This window comes from Bufo bufo, chromosome 2 (assembly GCF_905171765.1).
Source record: "Bufo bufo chromosome 2, aBufBuf1.1, whole genome shotgun sequence".
Lineage (NCBI taxonomy): Eukaryota > Metazoa > Chordata > Amphibia > Anura > Bufonidae > Bufo > Bufo bufo.
This window is the reverse complement of record NC_053390.1, coordinates 498,586,044-498,605,478: the sequence shown is the minus strand read 5'-3', so window position 1 is coordinate 498,605,478 and position 19,435 is coordinate 498,586,044. Positions and strand designations below refer to the sequence as shown.

The 19,435-nt window shown below is 45.3% G+C and overlaps 1 protein-coding gene across 1 annotated transcript; it reads right to left on the bottom strand.

Moving 5' to 3' along the window:
• Positions 1-11,738: 11,738 nt before the first annotated feature.
• Positions 11,739-14,367, bottom strand: LOC120989598 (lamina-associated polypeptide 2, isoforms alpha/zeta-like). Its single transcript, XM_040417803.1, has 2 exons — positions 13,944-14,367; positions 11,739-13,866 (listed from the first exon to the last, which is right to left on the bottom strand). The coding sequence occupies exons 1-2, from the start codon at positions 13,998-14,000 to the stop codon at positions 12,583-12,585; spliced, it is 1,341 nt and encodes a 446-aa protein (XP_040273737.1). The 5' UTR covers positions 14,001-14,367; the 3' UTR covers positions 11,739-12,582.
• Between the last annotated feature and the right edge of the window lie 5,068 nt (positions 14,368-19,435).

The following is a 19,435-nucleotide window of genomic DNA, read 5'->3' as shown; positions in this document are numbered from 1 at the left end:
GCGTCTTATGGGCCAGTGCATCTTATAGGGCGAAAAATACGGTACGTTAATAACTAATCAAATTTCTTGTCCAAGTTCGGCGAAGCAGCTGAATCGAATTTTTGAAAACTTCACTCATCACTGAGAGGCATATTTTTGCAGGATGAAGTGACATTTTCATTGTACCATTTTGGGGTACATACAACTTTTTGATTGCTCGATATGTTTTTTTTGGGAGGCAAGGTGACAAAAAAATTCCCCCCCCCTGGAATAGTTTTAATGGTGTTTATTTTTTACAATGATAAATGGCTTGATGAGGGAAGGTAGCTTTTTTTACATTTGAAACGTATTTTTTTTTTTTTTTTCATTTTACACTTTGTGTTCCTGAAAGGTCATTTAAAACCTTTGGAGGACATTTAACTTTACATTTCTTCCCGATTTCTCCTAAAACTCAGGCTGATATAGTAGCCTTAGTTACAGGGGGAATACAGCCCCCAGAGGTTGTACAGCACTATACAGCTTTACTGCAGAGCTGATCTGTGTCTGATAATACCCAGCAGTTCATGCAGACTCTCGATCTATGAATAGCCATTTTCAATCAAAGCTAAGTCCCGACCACCCAGACATTTATAGTCTATGGTCGAGAACAGGATAATAGGCCTTCGATGTCCATAGCCACCCACTATTTCACTGCAATAACCACAAGGAGGGGGGGGGGGTGCATGGTGAGGTCTGTAACTGTCATAAGTCCCTTAGATGTCACGGTCACAATTAACATTTAAGGGGTTAAAAGTCAAGGGTCAGAGTTCTTTTCAATCACTGCCACTGCAGCGGGATCAGTGGTGGAAGGCTTTAAGGCAGAAGGGCTTTTTTTTTTTTTTTTTAAAGCAACATGTAGCACTGTATAAATCAGGGGTTTCAACAATGAAATGTTGTCCTGACAATTTCTAACAAGATAGGGAAAAAACAAAGTACAGCCTGCAACAGGTATCTTTCTATTTACCCCCTCACTCTCCAGCAATCCCTGGGGTATGATACAGAAGTTTTTATTCATGCGATCACCCCTACAGTACAGATATCTAATCTTCAATTTATCACCCTTTTCCACAAAGCACCACTGTTTTATGCTAAATTGTATGAAGGTGTCCATGAGTGTAAAGTGCTGAGTAATATTTTCACAGTGTGCTAGGTATTTACCATAACAGTATATATGGATATAGAGCATTATGATTTTATTTGATAATTTACTAGCAAAGGACCGGGCTTTGCATGGGTATATTTCATTTAATGTTTGTGTGTCGTTAAAAGATAGACAGTATCCACTATGTGGACATCTACAGTACCCTGCCCCTTTAACAGTAACATCCACAGCGGCCTCCCTTTTAACAGTGACCTCCACAGCAGCCACCCCTTTAGTAGTGACCTCCACAATACCCCATCTCGTTAAGGGTGCATTCACACGTCAGTATTTTTACCTTTCCAGATAAACGTTCCTGTTTTTTGCGGATCCCTTTTTCAGTACAACCTTCCGTTTTTTTAATAAAGTGCTTCCGAATCCGTTTCGGGTTTCCGTTTTTTTTTTCAAAACAAAAAAAGGAGGAATAGATGTTGCTAGAGTACCAAAAAAAAAAAAGTGGTGAAAACAGAGGACATCTTCTAGAACAGGTGCCATTTTATTGTGCTTTTGGTGTAGTAGGAGCTGTGTAAGAAATCTCTGCCTTGCTAGCTTAGTTTTCTACAGTTATCTCACCGATCGTCATGTCTGAAGACTTGAATAATGTACTCCTTCATTGGCTTATTTCTCGGCGATTCGGACGGCAATCAGCTATGTTGGACGAAGAGCCGGGGACAAAGAGGAGACGACACTGGGTACATCCGATTATTGCTCAGAGACTTCAGAAAGGTCAATTCCACACATTATTTAATGACCTGCGACAGGACCCCTATAAGTTCAAATCTTACTGCATTATGTCCATGGAGGCTTTTTACCATCTTCTGGTCTCTCTCCACCCTGACCTCAGTTTCCAGGACCCAAGTATGCGGCGCTGTATATCTCCAGAGTAAAGGTTGATAGTCACCTTGAGGTAAGTGTATTTTTCATATTATAAATATTATATCTATTAATAATTTCTGAAAATGATTGTTAGCAAACTCATTTTTCTTTTTTTTTCTTTCAGATTCCTTGCTACTGGGAACTCATTCGCTTCTCTGCACTTTGAGTTTCTACTAGGAATCTCTGGGATTGTCTGTCATACCTGTAAAGTTATATGGCAGCGTCTCAGAGAAGCGGTGATGCCCACCCCCAAGGCGGAAGATTGGCTACGGATCGCCGAGGGATTTTACCAATCAGCGCAGTTTCCTAACTGCATTGGGGCACTGGACGGTAAGCATATCCGTGTGAAGAAGCTGCCTCACTCAGGGTCCCGGTACTTCAATTACAAGCAATATTTTTCTGTAGTGCTGATGGCCCTTGCAGACAGTAACTACAGGTTTGTAATTGTGGATATCGGGGCCTATGGGAGCACTTCAGACGCCCGCATCTTTAGTGCTTCCAGAATGGGTGAACGGCTTCAGACAAACCAGCTTGCCCTGCCAGAGCCCTGTAGACTACCTGGATCTGCAGGTCCGCCGGCTCCATTTGTGATTATGGCAGACGAAGGATTCGCATTGTCACCCCACATGATGCGGCCCTTCCCTAGACGCGATCTGGATGACAGGAAGCGCATCTTCAACTATCGCTTGACTCGCGCCCGTCGGTATGTGGAGTGCGCTTTTGGAATACTGTCCACTAAGTGGAGAGTATTCTTGTCATCTATACAGATAAATCCGTAGAATGCCACCCTGGTGATACAGGCTTGTGTACTACTACACAACTTCACCAGGATCCATGATGCCTCCACAGATGCAGAAGATTTCAATTACTTACCGGTAATTGGTTTTTCCTCTAGCCCCCACAGCGGCACGACAGGAGGATACCCCGCCTCCGCAGGGACAGGAAACAACGTGGAGATCTTTAAATACTCCCCTCCCCTTACCTGCTCCAGTAAATAACCGAGAAACTCTGGAATGGATGCAACAAAATTTATCTTTATGTGTTATTGAGAATTAGACAAGGATACTCTCCAAGAAAGACAAAACAACTTTTTCCTTCTTTCATCCTTTTTTTTTTTTTAAATAAAAGTTCTAATAATCATAGGGAGGGAAATTCAGGGGGGGACAACCGCAGATAACACTCTGCGAGAAAATGATAATTCCCTGTTCTTCAACACATCTAACTGATAATGTCTAAAGAAAGTAGAAGGTGACGACCAGGTGGCTGCCTGGCAAATTTGTTCTAACGGAACCTCCGCTGATTCAGCCCAAGAGGCTGCTACAGATCGAGTTGAATGGGCTTTTAAGCCTGCCGGGGGAGGAACCTCCCTTAAGTCATAACAAGTCAAGATTGTCGATCTAATCCATCGACTAACGGATGCTTTGCTTGCCGCGTTTCCCCTATTTGGGCCTGCAAACTGAACAGTCTGTCCGTCTTCCCGAGATCTTCTGTAGCCTTTAGGTAGGTAAGAACGGCTCTTCTTACATCCAGGTTATGGAAGCGTCTTTGCTCCTGACTGCCTGATGGGGATCCAAAGGAAGGGAGGGACACTTCCTGAAGACAGTGAAACTTAGAGACCACCTTGGGTAAAAAAGAGGGAGAATGTCTCAGCACTATCCTATCATCCTTGATGGACAGGTACGGGGGCCTGCATGAGAAAGCCTGTATCTCCCCCACCCTCCTAGCCGAGGTGATGGCTACTAAGAAAACTGTTTTAAAAGGTAAGCATCTTTAGAGATATTTCAGATAAGAGCTCAAAAGGGCTGTCTGATAAGGCTGCTAAGACTAGATTTAAGTCCCAAGGAGGGACAGTGGACCTCACTATTGGCTGCTTTCTCCGAGCTCCTTTCACGAATCTCCTAACAAGTTCTAAGTCTGCTAATTTTATATCAAGTAAGGCACTCAAGGCTGATATATGGACCTTTATAGTGCTTACTCTTAGCCCCTTCTGAAGACCTGACTGGAGGAACTCTAGGACCTTAGTGATTATAAGGGGACCTCTGGTATCCCCCCCTGTAAATCTTCTGAAAGACTGCCAGAACCTGTCATAGATCTTAGAAGTCACCTTTTTGCGACTAAAAAGAATTGTGGAAATTACCGCGTCCGAGAGGCCCTTTCCTTTTAATATTTCCCGCTCAGTCTCCATGCTGTCAACTGAAGTTGTGTTGTCTTGGGATGCCATACTGGGCCCTGGTGAAGGAGATCCGGGATGTTTGGTAGATGCCACACGTCCCCTGCTGACATTCTCACTAGGAGAGGGAACCATGACCTCTTGGGCCAGTAAGGAGCAATCAGGATCAGATTGTGGTTCTCCTGTAGTACCTTTTGCAGCACCTTGGGGATTAACGCAAAGGGAGGGAAGGCGTACAAGTTTACTCTTGGCCACGGGTGGGAGAGAGAGTCCACTATAAGAGGGTGATCTGAATAAGCCAGAGAGCCGAACTTCTCTACTTGTCTGTTTTGACGAGTGGCGAACAGATCTATTTCTGGAAGGAACCATGTTTGTGCTATCTGATGGAATATCCTTGGATTTAAGGACCATTCCCCTTCTTTCAAGACATCTCTGCTGAGAAAATCCGCCACTGTATTGTCTTCTCCCCTTATGTGAACTGCCGATATTGATAGATTGTTCCTTTCTGCCCACTGGAAAATCTCTTTTGAGACCCTCGCCAAGGATGGGCTTCTTGTGCCCCCCCTATCTGTTCAGATAGGCCACCGCTGTGGTGTTGTCTGAGAGTATTCTCATTTCTTTCCCGTGGACTTCTGAGTGAAGGGCCTTCAAAGGCCTCCCATACTGCCCTTAACTCCATCAGGTTGGAAGAGGCTAGGATTTGATTTCCTTGCCAGCTCCCTTGTATTACGGACCTGTCTGAAAAGGCCCCCCAACCGTTCTTGCTGGCGTCTGTAGTGATAGTGACTACATCTGTTTGCTGCCACGGGACGCCTGTGTTTAGGTTTTGGTTGATCAACCACCAATTTACGGAGTCTCTTACATATTGAGGGACTCTTACTCTCCGTTCTAGAGAAGCTATGCTCTTGTCCCATTCTCTGAGCATGAAAGCCTGGAGGGTTCTTGAGTGAGCCTGAGCCCACTTTGCTGCTGGGATAGCTGAGGACATTAGACCCAAGATTCTCATTATTGACCTGATTGTCGCTCTTGATTTGCTGCGGAACAGCGTAAATTCCTGTTTGATAGTCTGGACTTTTTCCTGTGGGAGGAAGGTCCTCATGAGGCCTGAATCCAGCAGCATTCCTAAAAAGATCTTCCTTTTTTCGGGCTGGAGGTCTGACTTTTCTATGTTTATTAGCCACCCCAGATCTGTTAGGCTTTGCTTCACTATTTCTATCTGTTCTAATAGGAGACTTTCCGATGCAGCCGCTATAAGGAAGTCGTCTAAGTACGGCACAACTAATATGCCCCTTAGATGAAGATCCGCTATCACCTCTGCTATCACTTTGGAGAAGACTCTTGGTGCTGACGTAATGCCGAAAGGAAGGACCTGGAATTGATAGTGGAGTACCACCGAACCCTGTTGTACTGAAAATCTTAGGAATTTCTGATGCTCTCTGCAGACTGGAATGTGGTAGTACGCGTCGGTAAGGTCCAGGGTTGCCATAAAGGTGTTTCTCTGTAATAGACTTATGGTGGATTTTATGCTCTCCATTTTGAACCGTTTGTAGAGTAGATGTTGGTTCAGTCCCTTTAAGTTTATAATGGCTCTGTATGAGCCGTTCGGTTTTTTGACTAAAAATAAGGGGGAATAATAACCTGTTCCCTGTTCTGCTAGGGGAACTGACACTATAGCTTCTTTTTGTAACCGGATTTTTACCTGATCTAGTATTAGAGCTTGGACTGGACCGGCTTTTTTGGTGATGTGGAACACCTCCTGGGGAAGAGTGGAAAACTCCAACTTTAGGCCTGATGAGACTACGTTCAAAACCCATGGGGAATCTGAGATATTCTCCCAGGCCGGAAGGAAGTACTTCAGCCTTCCTCCTACTCTGCATCTGGCGTCATTGCTTTGATGACCTTTGGGAGGAGTCAGAGGGGTTGAATAAAAAACCTCGACCTCTTCCCGAAAGCCACCGGGGGGAAAAATCCTCTCTTATGATCTTGTCTGCCCCTAGATGTGGGAAAAAAACGTCTGACGAAAATTCTTTTGTTCCGAGGGAAACCCCTTCTTTCTGTCTGTGGCTTTTTCAAGGATGTCGTCCAGAACTGATCCGAACACCCTATCACCTTCGCAGGGGATGCCGCAGAGTTTGTTTTTGGATGCCGCATCACCTGACCAGGACCTAAGCCACACCGCCCTTCTGGTAGAGGTTGAGAGGGCCGCAGACCTGGCTGCTAACTTAATAGAGTCGACCGAAGCATCGGCCAAAAAATTTGCTGCCTGTTTAAGAACTGGAAGAGAAGCTAAAATATCCTCTCTAGGGGTTCCTGATACTAGGTGCTCCTCCAGCTGGCTTAACCAGATAGACATAGATCTGGCTGTATACGTTGCGGCTACGCTAGGTCTAAGGATGGACATGGAAGCCTCCCAAGATTTTTTTAGTAGGGCCTCACTTCTCTTATCCATTGGGTCCTTTAAGAGACCTAAATCCTCAAAGGGTAAGGCTGACTTTTTCGTAATTTTTGCTACGGGGGCATCCACCTTAGGACATTTGTCCCAAGAGGACGTATCTTCCTCAGCAAAGGGATATTTTCTTTTTAGGACCCTAGATACGCTAGGTCTCTTTTCCACATCGGTCCACTCCTTACTAATTAACTTTATAATATTAGAGTGGAAGGGGGAACACCCTCTTCCTTTTTTCTCCTAAGCCCTTAAACATTAAATCCTGTATAGTTTTGGACTGTTTAGACTCCTCTAGGTTTAGCGTTGCCCTAATGGTCTTCAATAATACTTCGGTCTCCTCAATGGAACAAAGAGGTTTCCCGGACTCATCTTCAGAGGAAAGAGGTTCAGACTGAGAGCTCCCCTTCATCAAAGTCCTCTTCCTGATATTCCGACTCTAAAGTCGCGGGTATCTCCGTCATAGAAGTAGACGGCTTCTGGGACGTAGCAGCTAGTCTTTGATCCACAGCGCTGGTTACTTCATCCTTAATAATATTCCTAATATTATCCAATAAGGAAGGGGACTCTTCTGCCACAATCTTTTCCAAACACTTAGCACAAAGGGCTTTTTTATATCCTGACGGTAAGGCCTTTTTACAAATGGAACACTTTTTGACACGCTGGGCCTCTGACTTCTGAACTTCCCTGACCTATATTAGATATAAGTCAGAAAATTTGTTTAATAAAATAAGGGGGGCTGCCTAGTCTGTAGAAAGGGAGAGGTACAGTCCCTTATCCAGTGCAGAAGGTCAGAAAACCTAAACCCCACAGTGAAAACAGCAATATAGTACATTTATCATTTTCCTCCAGAGGAGGGTAGCTTGCCGGGCTGCCGGTCTTAGAAGGATCCGAGGGTCTGCGCATCGCGTCCTCTCCTGATGCAGACATGCTGTTCTCAGGACGCCGCCGATTCCCGCCGCTTTTTTGAATCTGAGCAGGGAAGTGACGTCAAACTCCGGCGCCTGTGAGCTCCGCTCACGTGACCCGCGATCCTGTGACTTCCTTCTCGCGATACCATCGAGGAAGCGCTGCCCGGGGCTGCCTCCACCGGAGGACTTGTGCCTGGGAGACAGGGAGAACCGCACTGCAGTCCCGCGATCCTGCTCCTCTAACGACCTGCCGGCGATCCTGCTGATGGGTGAAAGAAATCCGATCAGCGAAAAGAAACTCCACGTCTTGCTCCCAGAGGGACAGGGAACAACTGGAGCAGGTAAGGGGAGGGGAGTATTTAAAGATCTCCACGTTGTTTCCTGTCCCTGGGGAGGCGGGGTATCCTCCTGTCGTGCCGCTGTGGGGGTGTTAGGAAATTGGGCCTAAATAGGACTTCTCCTGTCAGTTTAGACCTGAGCCGGCCTGGACGACCTGGAACAGCTGGACTAGCTGTTCGGGAACTCTATGCAGACTACTTCTGCAGCCCTGAAGGGGCATTGTCGTGGCAGTTGGATGCCATCCGTGGAAGACGTGGATTTCAAATTTTTTTAATCTTAGTTTAGTTAGATCCCCTGTTAGTTTAGATTAGGGACTCGCAAGAGATTGAGGACACTTGACGTGGGCTCGCGGGCTGAGGTATTTTGTAAAAACCTAATTTTTGGTGAAAATACTAGGGATCGACAGATATTGATTTTTTAGGGCCGATACCGATAATTTGTGAACTTTCAGGCCGATAGCCGATAATTTATACCGATATTCTGGGAATTTTCATTTTTGAAATCTGCTGAAAATTAATATGTTTATTGGTAACGTGTATTTATTTTTTTGTAAATCTTTCTTTTTCATTTATACTTAAATATATATATATTTTTTTTTTTACTAACTTTTAGCCCCCTTAGGGACTAGAACCCTTGTCCCATTCACCCTAATAGATCTCTATCAGGGTGAATAGGATCTCACACTGTCCCTGCTGCTCTGTGCTTTGTTCACACAGCAGCATGGAGCTGAACATGGCAGCCAGGGCTTCAGTAGCATCCTGGCTGCCATGGTAACCGATCGGAGCCCCAGGATTACACAGCTGGGGCTCCGATCGGAGGAGCAGGGGATCCTGTGGCCACTGCCACCAATGATTAATACTGGGAGGTGGGGGCGCACTGCGCCACCAACGTTTTTAATACTGGGATGGGGGTGGGGGGTGCACTGCGCCACCAATGATTAATACTGGGGGGCGCACTGCGCCACCAATGAAGAGAAATCTCTCATTTATTCATATACAGGAGGCGGGAGCTGGCTGCAGAATCACATAGCCGGCTCCCGACCTCTATGAGCGGTAGCTGCGATCCGCAGCACCTAAGGGGTTAACTACCGCGGATGGCAGCTACCGCTCATAGAGGTCAGGAGACGGCTAAGCTACCGCTCATAGAGGTCAGGAGACGGCTATGTGATTCTGCAGCCAGCTCCCGCCTCCTGTATATGAATTAATGAAAGACTTATCTTCATTGGTGGAGCGGTGGCCACAGCCCCTCCCCTTCTTTTGTCCTTTCTCCTCTAATTGGCGGCAGCAGCAGCAGCAGCACAGGGGGAGGGACACACTGCTTCCTTCTCCCCTGTGCTGCTGAGGGAACGCTGAGAGCAGCGGGTTCTGTGTTCCCAATACGTTATCGGTATATCGGCAAAATAGATGCCGATAACTGTCAAAATCCTGAATATCGGCCGATAATATCGGTAAAACCGATAATCGGTCGATCCCTAGAAAAGAGTATTACACTCACCGGTAATCCGGTTTCCTGGAAGTCTCCATGACACCAAGTCCTGAGATTGACTTCCTTCTGATTGGACAGGAAAAACACAGAGAGGTTAAAACCCCCACCCCCTCCTCACATCACCAGTGTATTTTAACGAAGAACCCCAGGATGAAAGGATAATAGCTAATAGCAGAAAAAAAGGGTGGGATATATGTGGTGTCATGGAGACTTCCAGGAAACCGGATTACCGGTGAGTGTAATACTCTTTTCCCCAGTCGTCTCCATGACACCAAGTCCTGAGACAATATCAAAGATACAATTAGGGGGGGACAACTGCCGACAGGACCTTACGTCCAAATCTTAGGTCGTCATTAGCAGCTACATCTAGTCTGTAGTGCTTAGTGAAAGTATGAACTCTTTTCCATGTTGCTGCCCTGCAAATCTGTTGTAAGGAGGCTGAGGCTTTTTCCGCCCAGGAGGCAGCCATGCCTCTCGTAGAATGTGCTTTTAGGGAAGCAGGGACGTCTTTTCCCTGAGCTTTATATGCTTCGGAGATTGCCATCTTAATCCATCTGGAGATGGAACTTTTTGCCGCTTTCTTCCCTTTGTTAGGACCTGAAAATTGGACAAACAGATTTTTGTCTTTTCTCCAAAGGCTGGTAGCTTCCAGGTACTTTAAGACCGCTCTCCGGACATCTAATGTGTGGTAAGTGATTTCTTGATCGTTTTTCGGATCGTCACAGAACGAGGGGAGAACAATGTCCTGAGACCTATGGAAGGTCGAGACTACCTTGGGGAGGAAAGTCGGATCTAATTTGAAAATTAATTTGTCCTCAAATATTGCAAGGAATGGTTCTTGGATGGACAAGGCCTGCAGCTCACAGACCCTTCTGGCTGAGGTTATTGCCACCAGAAAAATCGTTTTAATGGTAAGCCATCTGATGTGGATAGAGTCCAGAGGTTCGAATGGATCGGAGGTTAGACCCCCTAGTACTGTATTAAGGTTCCATGGTGGCACCATGTTTCTAATTGTAGGTCTGATCCTATCTGCCGCCTTAAGGAATCTGGATATCCAGGGATGTTCCGTTAGCTTGGTATTATATAGTGCTCCTAAAGCCGATACCTGGACCCTAAGGGTATTGGGGGATAGACCTAAATCTAGCCCTTCTTGAAGAAAATCCAGGATTAGTGAGATGTTGGCTCTAAACTGGTTGAAGGAGGTCCCAGACCAATCAGCAAATTTCTTCCATATTTTTTGGTACTTGTCGTTGGTACTCTGTTTCCTGCTAAGGAGTAAGGTGTTCACTACTTTTTTTGATAGACCAAAGTTTAATAAGTTGGATTCTTCAGAATCCAGGCTGTTAACTTTAGTATTTTCAGGTCTGGGTGAGAAATAGGTCCCTGACTTAGAAGGTCCGGCCTTTGAGGTAGAAGGAGAGGAGCTTCCACGCTGAGGGCTTTCAAGAGGGAGAACCAACTTCTCTTGGGCCAGAAGGGGGTTATCAGGATTAGTGTACACTTTTCTTTTAGGAACTTCTGTAACACTCTGGGGATAAGCGGAAATGGGGGGAAGGCGTAGACTAAGTTTGTTGTCCAACTCTGGTTGAGGGCGTCTACTGCCCGAGGATGATCCCTGGGGTTGAGGGAGAAGAACTGGTTTAGCTGATGATTTCTCCTGGATGCAAACAGGTCTATCGTCGGCCTGCCCCATTTCTTTGTGATTAAATGGAAGGCTTCTGGAGCTAACATCCATTCCCCTGGGTCTAGTCTGTGCCGGCTTAGGTAATCGGCCTGAATGTTTAAAACTCCCTTCAAATGAACCGCTGAAAGAGATTGAATGTTGCCTTCTGCCCAGGAAAAGATTTTGTTTGCCAGGTTCTGTAGCGGGCGATGCCTTGTGCCTCCCTGGTGTTGGATAAAGGCCACGGCTGTAGCGTTGTCCGAGTAGACTAGGACGTGACGACCCTTTGCCAGCTGACTTGTGTGTTTCAGTGCTTCCCACACTGCCCTCAGCTCCTTGAAATTTGAGGATTGCTGGCTCACGTAATTCCCCCATGTTCCCTGGTAGGAGTTCCCCTGGACGACCGCTCCCCACCCGTGGAGGCTGGCATCTGTTGTGATGACTAGAGGGAGATCTTGTGCCCAGAAAATCCCGTTTTCTAGGTTCGAATTGCTGAGCCACCAAGTTAGTGATTTTTTGGTCTCTGCATCTAAGAATATTTTCCTCTCTAGGGTTAATTGCGATCTGTTCCATTTGTCTAAGATGAATTTCTGGAGTGGTCTTAGATGGAACTGTGCCCAGGCAACTGCTGGAATGCAAGCGGACAGACTCCCTAGTACCTTCATGGCCTGTCTTATTGAACGGAATTTCTCCTTCTTGAACTTCCTCAAAGCTGTCTGAAGTTTTACTATCTTTTGAGGTGGTAGAAAGGATCTTTGGGAGACTGTGTCTAGAGTAATGCCCAGAAAAACTTTCCGTTTGGATGGGATTAAATCCGATTTTTTCCAATTGATGAGCCAACCTAGGCTCTGTAGATGATCCAGGACTAACCCGAGATGGATTCCCATGGTCTCTATGTTGTCCGCCACTACCAGTAGGTCGTCCAGATAGGGGATCACACAAATTGCCTTTTCTCTCAAGGTTGTCAAGGCTTCCGCCATTATTTTGGTAAAAACCCTTGGGGCAGAAGAGATCCCGAAGGGGAGACACCTGAACTGGAAATGCTGAATGTTTCCCTCCAATTCTATTGCGAACCTTAGGAATTCCCTTGATGACCTGTGAATTGGGACGTGATAATAGGCGTCGCTTAAATCTATTGTGGCCATCACTGCATCCTTTTTTAAGAGTTTCACTGCTGACTTCAGGGTCTCCATTTTGAATTTTTGATATCTTACGTATTTGTTTAGATGTTTCAGATTTATAATTACCCTGGATTTCCCGTTTGGTTTCTTTATAATGAAGAGGCGGGAATAGAATCCCAGTCCTGTCTGATTTTTCGGGACGGGCTCTATGGCGTCCAAGGTTAATAGGTTTTTTATGTCGTTTTTTAAGGTCGCAGTTTGAGATGGGGGAAGGGTAGTGATCACATATTTCTGTGGAGGGGAAGAGAGAAGATCTATCAGATAACCCTCTTGTATAATACTTAAGATCCACCGGCTGTTTGTTACATGCTCCCAAGATCTTAGAAAGGAGCCGAGTCTTCCCCCCACTGGTATGGCGTCATTGTTTGTTGTTGGATGAGGAGGCTTCGGCCCGATTTGGGTTGAAGAGGAAGCTTCTCCCCCTGCCTCCCTTCGCATAGCTCCACCTCCCAGTCTTCCCTTTATCTTTTTTATTTTCGGGTTGAAAAAATCGGTCACGAAAGGGCTGCCTTTTTTGTTTATATCTTTCCTCTGGAAACCCTCTTTTTTTATTTGTCGCGTTGTCTAGGATTTTATCTAGATCTTCTCCGAAAACGTACTGACCGTGGAAGGGGAGTGCGATTAATTTATTTTTAGATGTGATATCTCCTGACCACGCTTTAAGCCATAGTGCCCTTCTCGCTGTATTTGAGAGAACAGCTGTACGGGCGGACAGTTTAACTGATTCAGCAGCCGCGTCTGCTAGAAAGGAGGTTGCCATCTTTAATAGAGGCAAGCTCTCTAGAATTTGATCCCGTGGTGTCTTATTGACCAGATGTATCTCTAGCTGGTCTAGCCAAAGGTTCAGTGTTCTGGCCACACATGTGGAGGCAACGCCCGGTTTGAGAAGGGCCGCCGTAGTCTCCCAGGTCTTTCGCAAGAGACTCTCCGCTTTCCTGTCTAGAGGATCTTTCAATTGTGCTGAGTCTTCAAACGGTAGGGCCGTATGTTTTGCTACCTTGGCCACTGGCGCGTCTACTTTGGGAATGGTCTCCCAATCCGTACAGTCCTCTTGGCTAAAGGGGTAGCGCCTCTTAATTCCTCTTGGGATAAAGGATCCTTTATCCGGTTTTTCCCATTCAGACCTAATTAATTTTTGGACACTATCAGGGACTGGAAAAACGGCCTTCTTCCTTTCACCTAGACCCCCAAAAATTTCTTGCTGGGTAGACCTAGGGGTTTTAGGCATCTCCATCTGAATGGTGGCCCTGATGGCCCTGATAAGTTCATCAATATCTTCAGGATTGAACAGGAAGCGCTTATATTCGCCCTCTTCATCTGAAGATGCCGGGTGTTTTTGGACAGATTCGGAGTCTGAGACCGCCAGCCCCTCAGAGTCGGAATCCAGGATAAGTGATTTAACACTACGGGCGTCCTGAGTGGGGGGAACTTTGGGAGGAGTAGGTTCTCTGGTAGTTAAGGCTAGCTGAACCTCTTCTTTTACCACTTTTCTAATGTCTTCAATTAGACTAGAAGACTCAGACTTGATGACACTGGCAGTACATTCTTTACACAGGGGCTTGGATCCAGTGTTAGACAATCTTTTGCAGCAAATACCACATTTTCTAGTTTTTTTGGCTGCAGAAGCCGAATCCTTTTCTCCCTGAAATGGTAAGGGAGGAAAGGATGAGCAGACTGAACCCACCATACAAGGCATGTACCTGAGAACAGGTTACTCACTGTCCCAGGGTTTGATGCAGGCTCGGTTCCAGAGCCCGGCGTGAGGGGGGTGCTCATCTTGACTCCCGACCGCTTCAGAGATGCTTCACCAAAATATGTGAGCCGCGCTATGCAGGGCGCCGTTACACAGGTCCTGAGCGTTTTTATAGTGTCTCCATGCTTCTCATGCTGCAGGACCTGTGGCGCATGTTGATGACGTCAGCGCGCTTAGCTCCGCCCCCGGCGTCTGACGTCATCCGCCTGCCGGCCGGAAGGGACACATCACAGTGCCGATCCGCCGTGTTCCTCCTTCCCTCTGCATCAAGCCCTCCGGGACCGCCGCAGAGGGAATCTTCGCAGGGGCACTACCTATGTGCCCGAGCCCAGGCCTAACCAAACGGAGGAGGGAGAGCTGCACTGCAGATCCGACCTCGGCCCAGATGAAAAAAAAAAAAAAAAACTCCAGGTGAGCCCAAACGAGCTCCGTGCACCTCTCCTGCTTCCTATCCTGATGGGACAGGAAAAACACTGGTGATGTGAGGAGGGGGTGGGGGTTTTAACCTCTCTGTGTTTTTCCTGTCCAATCAGAAGGAAGTCAATCTCAGGACTTGGTGTCATGGAGACGACTGGGGAAAATACCTTCTAATACCTCATTTTTAATTACGTCTCAATTTAAATATAAATTTTGAATTTTATGTTCAAATTACTTGTTGTCCAGGTTCAGAGCTGAACTCTAATATGTCCCATATATAATAATTTTTTAATGGGATATGTCTGGGTTCATCTCTGAATTTGAACAACACATGACGTAATCAGACCCGCAATCCACAAAGATTTAACTTCTATGCAGACTAGGCAAGTATAGAACATCAGCATTTAAAGGGGACAGCACATGATTTTTTTTTGTTTGTAGTAAGCTACATTCTGTACATGCATTCTAGTGATTTAAAGGGAGTCTGTCACCTCCATATGGCCATATACAGTGCTTACATGGCTCTGTAGCACACCTATACAGGATTGTAACGGTACCTTTGTTCTTTCTTTAGACCTGCACAAGCAGGAAAAACAAAGTTTAATTCATATGCAAATGAGCACTCGCAAGTGCCCAGGGGCGGCGTCCAGTGTGTAGGTGCCCAGGCTGCTCTGCCTTCTTTTCACTTCACTCCTCCCCAGCCTCTGCCTTTGCCCGCCCTCCAAGTCTCTTGCCTCATTGATAGGGCAAAGGCAGAGACTGGGGAGGAGTAAAGTGAAAAGAAGGCAGAGCAGCCTGGCACCTACACACTGAACGCCGCCCCTGGGCACTTGCGAGCCCTCATTTGCATATGAATTAAACTTCGTTTTTCCTGCTTGTGCAAGTCTAAAGAAAAGAACAAAGGTACCGTTACAATCCTGTATAGGTGTGCTACAGAGCCATGTAAGCGCTGTATATGGCCATATGGAGGTGACAGACTCCCTTTAAACAATGCAAGCCATCATGTACTGTCTAATTTAAAGCAGAAATTTCACCGATAATTCAAAAAAAAAAAAAATTCATTCATTTTATGTTATTGACCTACACTAATAGTAGTTCATTAATATAAAATGTATTCCTAAATAAAAAAAAATATCTGCATGTTCCGTTGATGGAACAGCCGGCCAATTCCGTGCTGAATCTATACAACTGTTCTGCTAGTTTTCTGCTCCAGCCCCATTCATTGTATAATGTAATTGTGCACAAGTGAATAGGGCCAGTGCAGAAATATAACACCACATTGATCTACCTTAATGGATCGTAAAGGCTGATCCCCCGCAGGAACACGGATCCTGCTCACGCCATTGTGAAAGTTCTATATATTTTTTCTTTAAAAAAGACGTTCAATATCATTGAAAAAATTTTTTAATTAACATTTAACGGTAACATTATTTAAATGTAATAAAATAATCTGGATATATAAAGTATTTTTTAATAAGCCAATTTTTTATATATCAAATAATTCCCTGGTAAAAGGGCCCGGTGTATGTATAACAGGAGGTTCTGGCCTATTTAACCTGTAAACAGGCGTTTCTATATTGAGATGCTGATCTTGTAAAAGCTCCATTCGATGCACAATGTCAAATGGTTCACTGTGTCTATATAGATCCATTAATAAGCACAGTGATGAGAGACAACGTGTTTGCCGTTCCTCAGGCACACAACCGAGACTTGATGCCAGACTTCTTATGGTTCGTTCTTCTAAACTGTCCGACCGATTCCGATTTAGAAATTGTAGAACCCGAGCATCAATCAAGTTCCTAACCTCTAAATCAGAATCGGCCGCGTGTCTGCGCCGTCGTCTGCCTGAAGAAGGGCGAACTGGTTGCTCTTGAACCGGAGTAGCATCCACATTTGCCGGAATTTCAGGAGAAGTTGTAATAATTGGTTCACCAGTAATTTCCAGAATTTCTTCTCTGGATGAAATATTCCCTGTTGCGTCCGGATTTGGAGTTGAATCCGATGACAGATTATCAACAGTTCTATAAATGTAAAAAAAAAAAATAAAATTCTATAGAAATATACATAAAAATAAATTCAAATAACATGCTAAAATTGAACAGTAGTAGAACCGCTAGTTGACTGGACAGTGCATAGCGCGTGCACAATGAAATAATCTAAACAAACTTAAGAAACCTGAAAAAAAAAAATATGCCAAACTTTAAATTTTAAAAATAAGTAAAAAACGAGAAGCTCTATTTTTAAAAATGTTCAGCCTCTCTGCAGCAGTGATCTTCCTATAGGGCAGTCATGTCCAACCTGCAGCCCTACAGTAAGACTACAACTCCCAGCTTTCATAGATAGCTTACAGCTACTAGGGCATGCTTGGAGTTGTAGTTTTGCTGCAGTTGGAGTGGCGCAGGTTGGACATGACTGCTTTTTTAAATATACAGGTAGTCAGGCTGCTGACCCCCCTGCTATTGTGTGGCCCTGTTCACATATCAGTTTTTTGATCACTTATTTCTATATTGAGCCAAAACCAGTTGTGGGTCAAAAACTCAGAACAGGTGCAGTTATTCTTATTATTCCTAATCTGAGTAGCCTCCACTCCAGGTTTTGGCTCACAAAAAAAGTGGAAAATAAATGATCAATTTAATGACGGCTTGTCTGAAGCGCTATGTCCGTCTAGGTCGTCGGCCATGCATGACCAGTGCAAAACTGGGTACACGAACACAGCGCTATCACACAGATTTTTTTTTACATTGGATATATGTTTAAAATTAAAAACTCTTACCTCCTTAAATCCATAATTGGTTTCAAAAATTCAAGCTGACGAGTATATAAAAATATGGCTTTTTCTTTAAGAACCCATCGCCACTACGAGCCTTTAGATTCTGTTCGCGGCAATATTGGTCCCGGCACGAGTACCACCGTTTTTTTTAAGTCTTTTACTGTTTTGAAAAAAAACAAACTAAATAAATTTATTAATAAATTTTATAAGAGACTAGCACAATCCTTGCAGCTGCCACAATCAATTAAAAACCACAATGCTACAATGCATCCATGAGCCATCTGAATAAAGAACAAAATCCATATGACCCTATCAGCACCTACACCACATATGTGCAACCTGTGGCTATCCTGATGGTAAGAAACTACTACTCCCATAATTGCCTGATACCCTACAGCTATCAGTCTACATGAGGCCATGCTGGGAGTAGTAGTTTTCCAACTGCTGGATAGCTGCATGTTGGCCAGCAATACCCAATCCTATCACACACATCATTCTATATAAATCCTGAAAAGTAACTATATTAACATTAAATATTATACCAAAAATAATAGATGTATCCAATATGAAGGAGTTATTGGATTTGCAAATATTTTAAACTACGGTTGCTATGCAACCTCAGGTTTTAATGCATTGCACAAAAGGAAAAAACAATGTATGCAAAGCAATAAAGACTAGGCCTTGTACAATAAAATCTAAACCAGGGATGCTCAACCTGTGTTCCTCCAGCTTTTGCAAAACTACTACTCCCATCATTGCCAGATACCCCACAGCCATCAGCCTACAGAAGGCCATGCTGGGAGTAGTAGTTTTACAACAACTAGAGGTCCGCAGGTTGAACATCTCTGATCTACAAATCGCTGTGATTGTCCATGTCCAGAAGCAGCATAGAAAATGTTCTAATTAGCACCCAAATATCACTGACACTCAAATGTAGACTTTCTATGCTGTTCCAGGACAGAGGACACAAAAAACTGACCTAATATCGAATTTGTACACAAAAATTACACATTACATATTATAATATATAATACTCACAAATTTTATCACGTTTGGCAATATTAGCCGACTCCCAGGCCGAGGTCATCAATTCTGTTGCGATCTCCTCCCAACAGCGGTCCTTCAATGCACGGTCCTGATATTGGTCCTTTCTTGTATCCCACAAGGATGGCCGCTCCTGGATCATGATGATCAAACGTTCCACCTCATATGCCATTTTTTGCACAAACTTTTCACTGAGGCGACACTCAGCACAGCAGACAGGATACAGCTTTCCCTGGTGCTGAAAGCACATGGCACAGGGGGCTGGCCTTTTTTTTTTTATTTCCTGTCAACGGATCCGAAAATCTGGATGACATGAGGATGCTTTTAGCATGTCTTCCGCATTTTTGACGGATCCATTGACTAGAATGGGATGACGGAACGGAAAATCAGACAAATAGTAGGACAGGGTATATTTTTTTCCTGGATCCGAATAACGGAACCCACGGAACGGAATCTGAGAGCACCATGAGTGCGGTCTGAATATTTGCGGAATCCATTGAAAATGAATGGATCCGCATAACGTTCGGAACAGATGCGGAATACAAAAACGGACGTGTGAATGGACCCTAACAGTGATTTCCACTATAACCAGCCCCTTTAACAGTGAACACCACAGAGCTCCGTTCCCTTAAAATGTGACCTCCACAACACTCTGCCCCCTTAACAGTGACCTCTACAGCACCACGCCCCTTAACACTGACCTCTAAAACGGACCATCCCCTTAAGGCCTCTTTCACACTGGCGTGTGCGGCCCGCAATGCACAAGCACAGTCCGTGGGGCAGCCGCAGCGGATCGCGGACCCATTCACTTGAATGGGTCCGCGATCCGGCCGTTGCGCAAAAACATAGAATATGTCCTATCTTTTTGCGGAACGGAAGTACGGGACGAAACCCCACGGGAGCACTCCGTAGTGCTTCCGTAGGGTTCAGTTCCGTATCTCCGGATTTGCGGACCCATTCAAGTAAATGGGTCCGCATCCGCGATTCGGAATGCCCACAGAATGGCGCCCGTGTATTGCGGCCAGCATTTTGCGGGCCGCAATACGGCAACGGGCCGCACACGCCAGTGTGAAAGAGGCCTAACTGTGACCTCCACAGCAGCCTGCCCCTAGGGTGGCCAGAGGTCTGGTTTTAGGCCAGCTTTCAGACTCCCTGTCCTCAGTCTGGCGCAGGGCCTGGACGGACACAGGCATGTTCTTTTGAACAGTTCATGCTCAGACAGCAGCA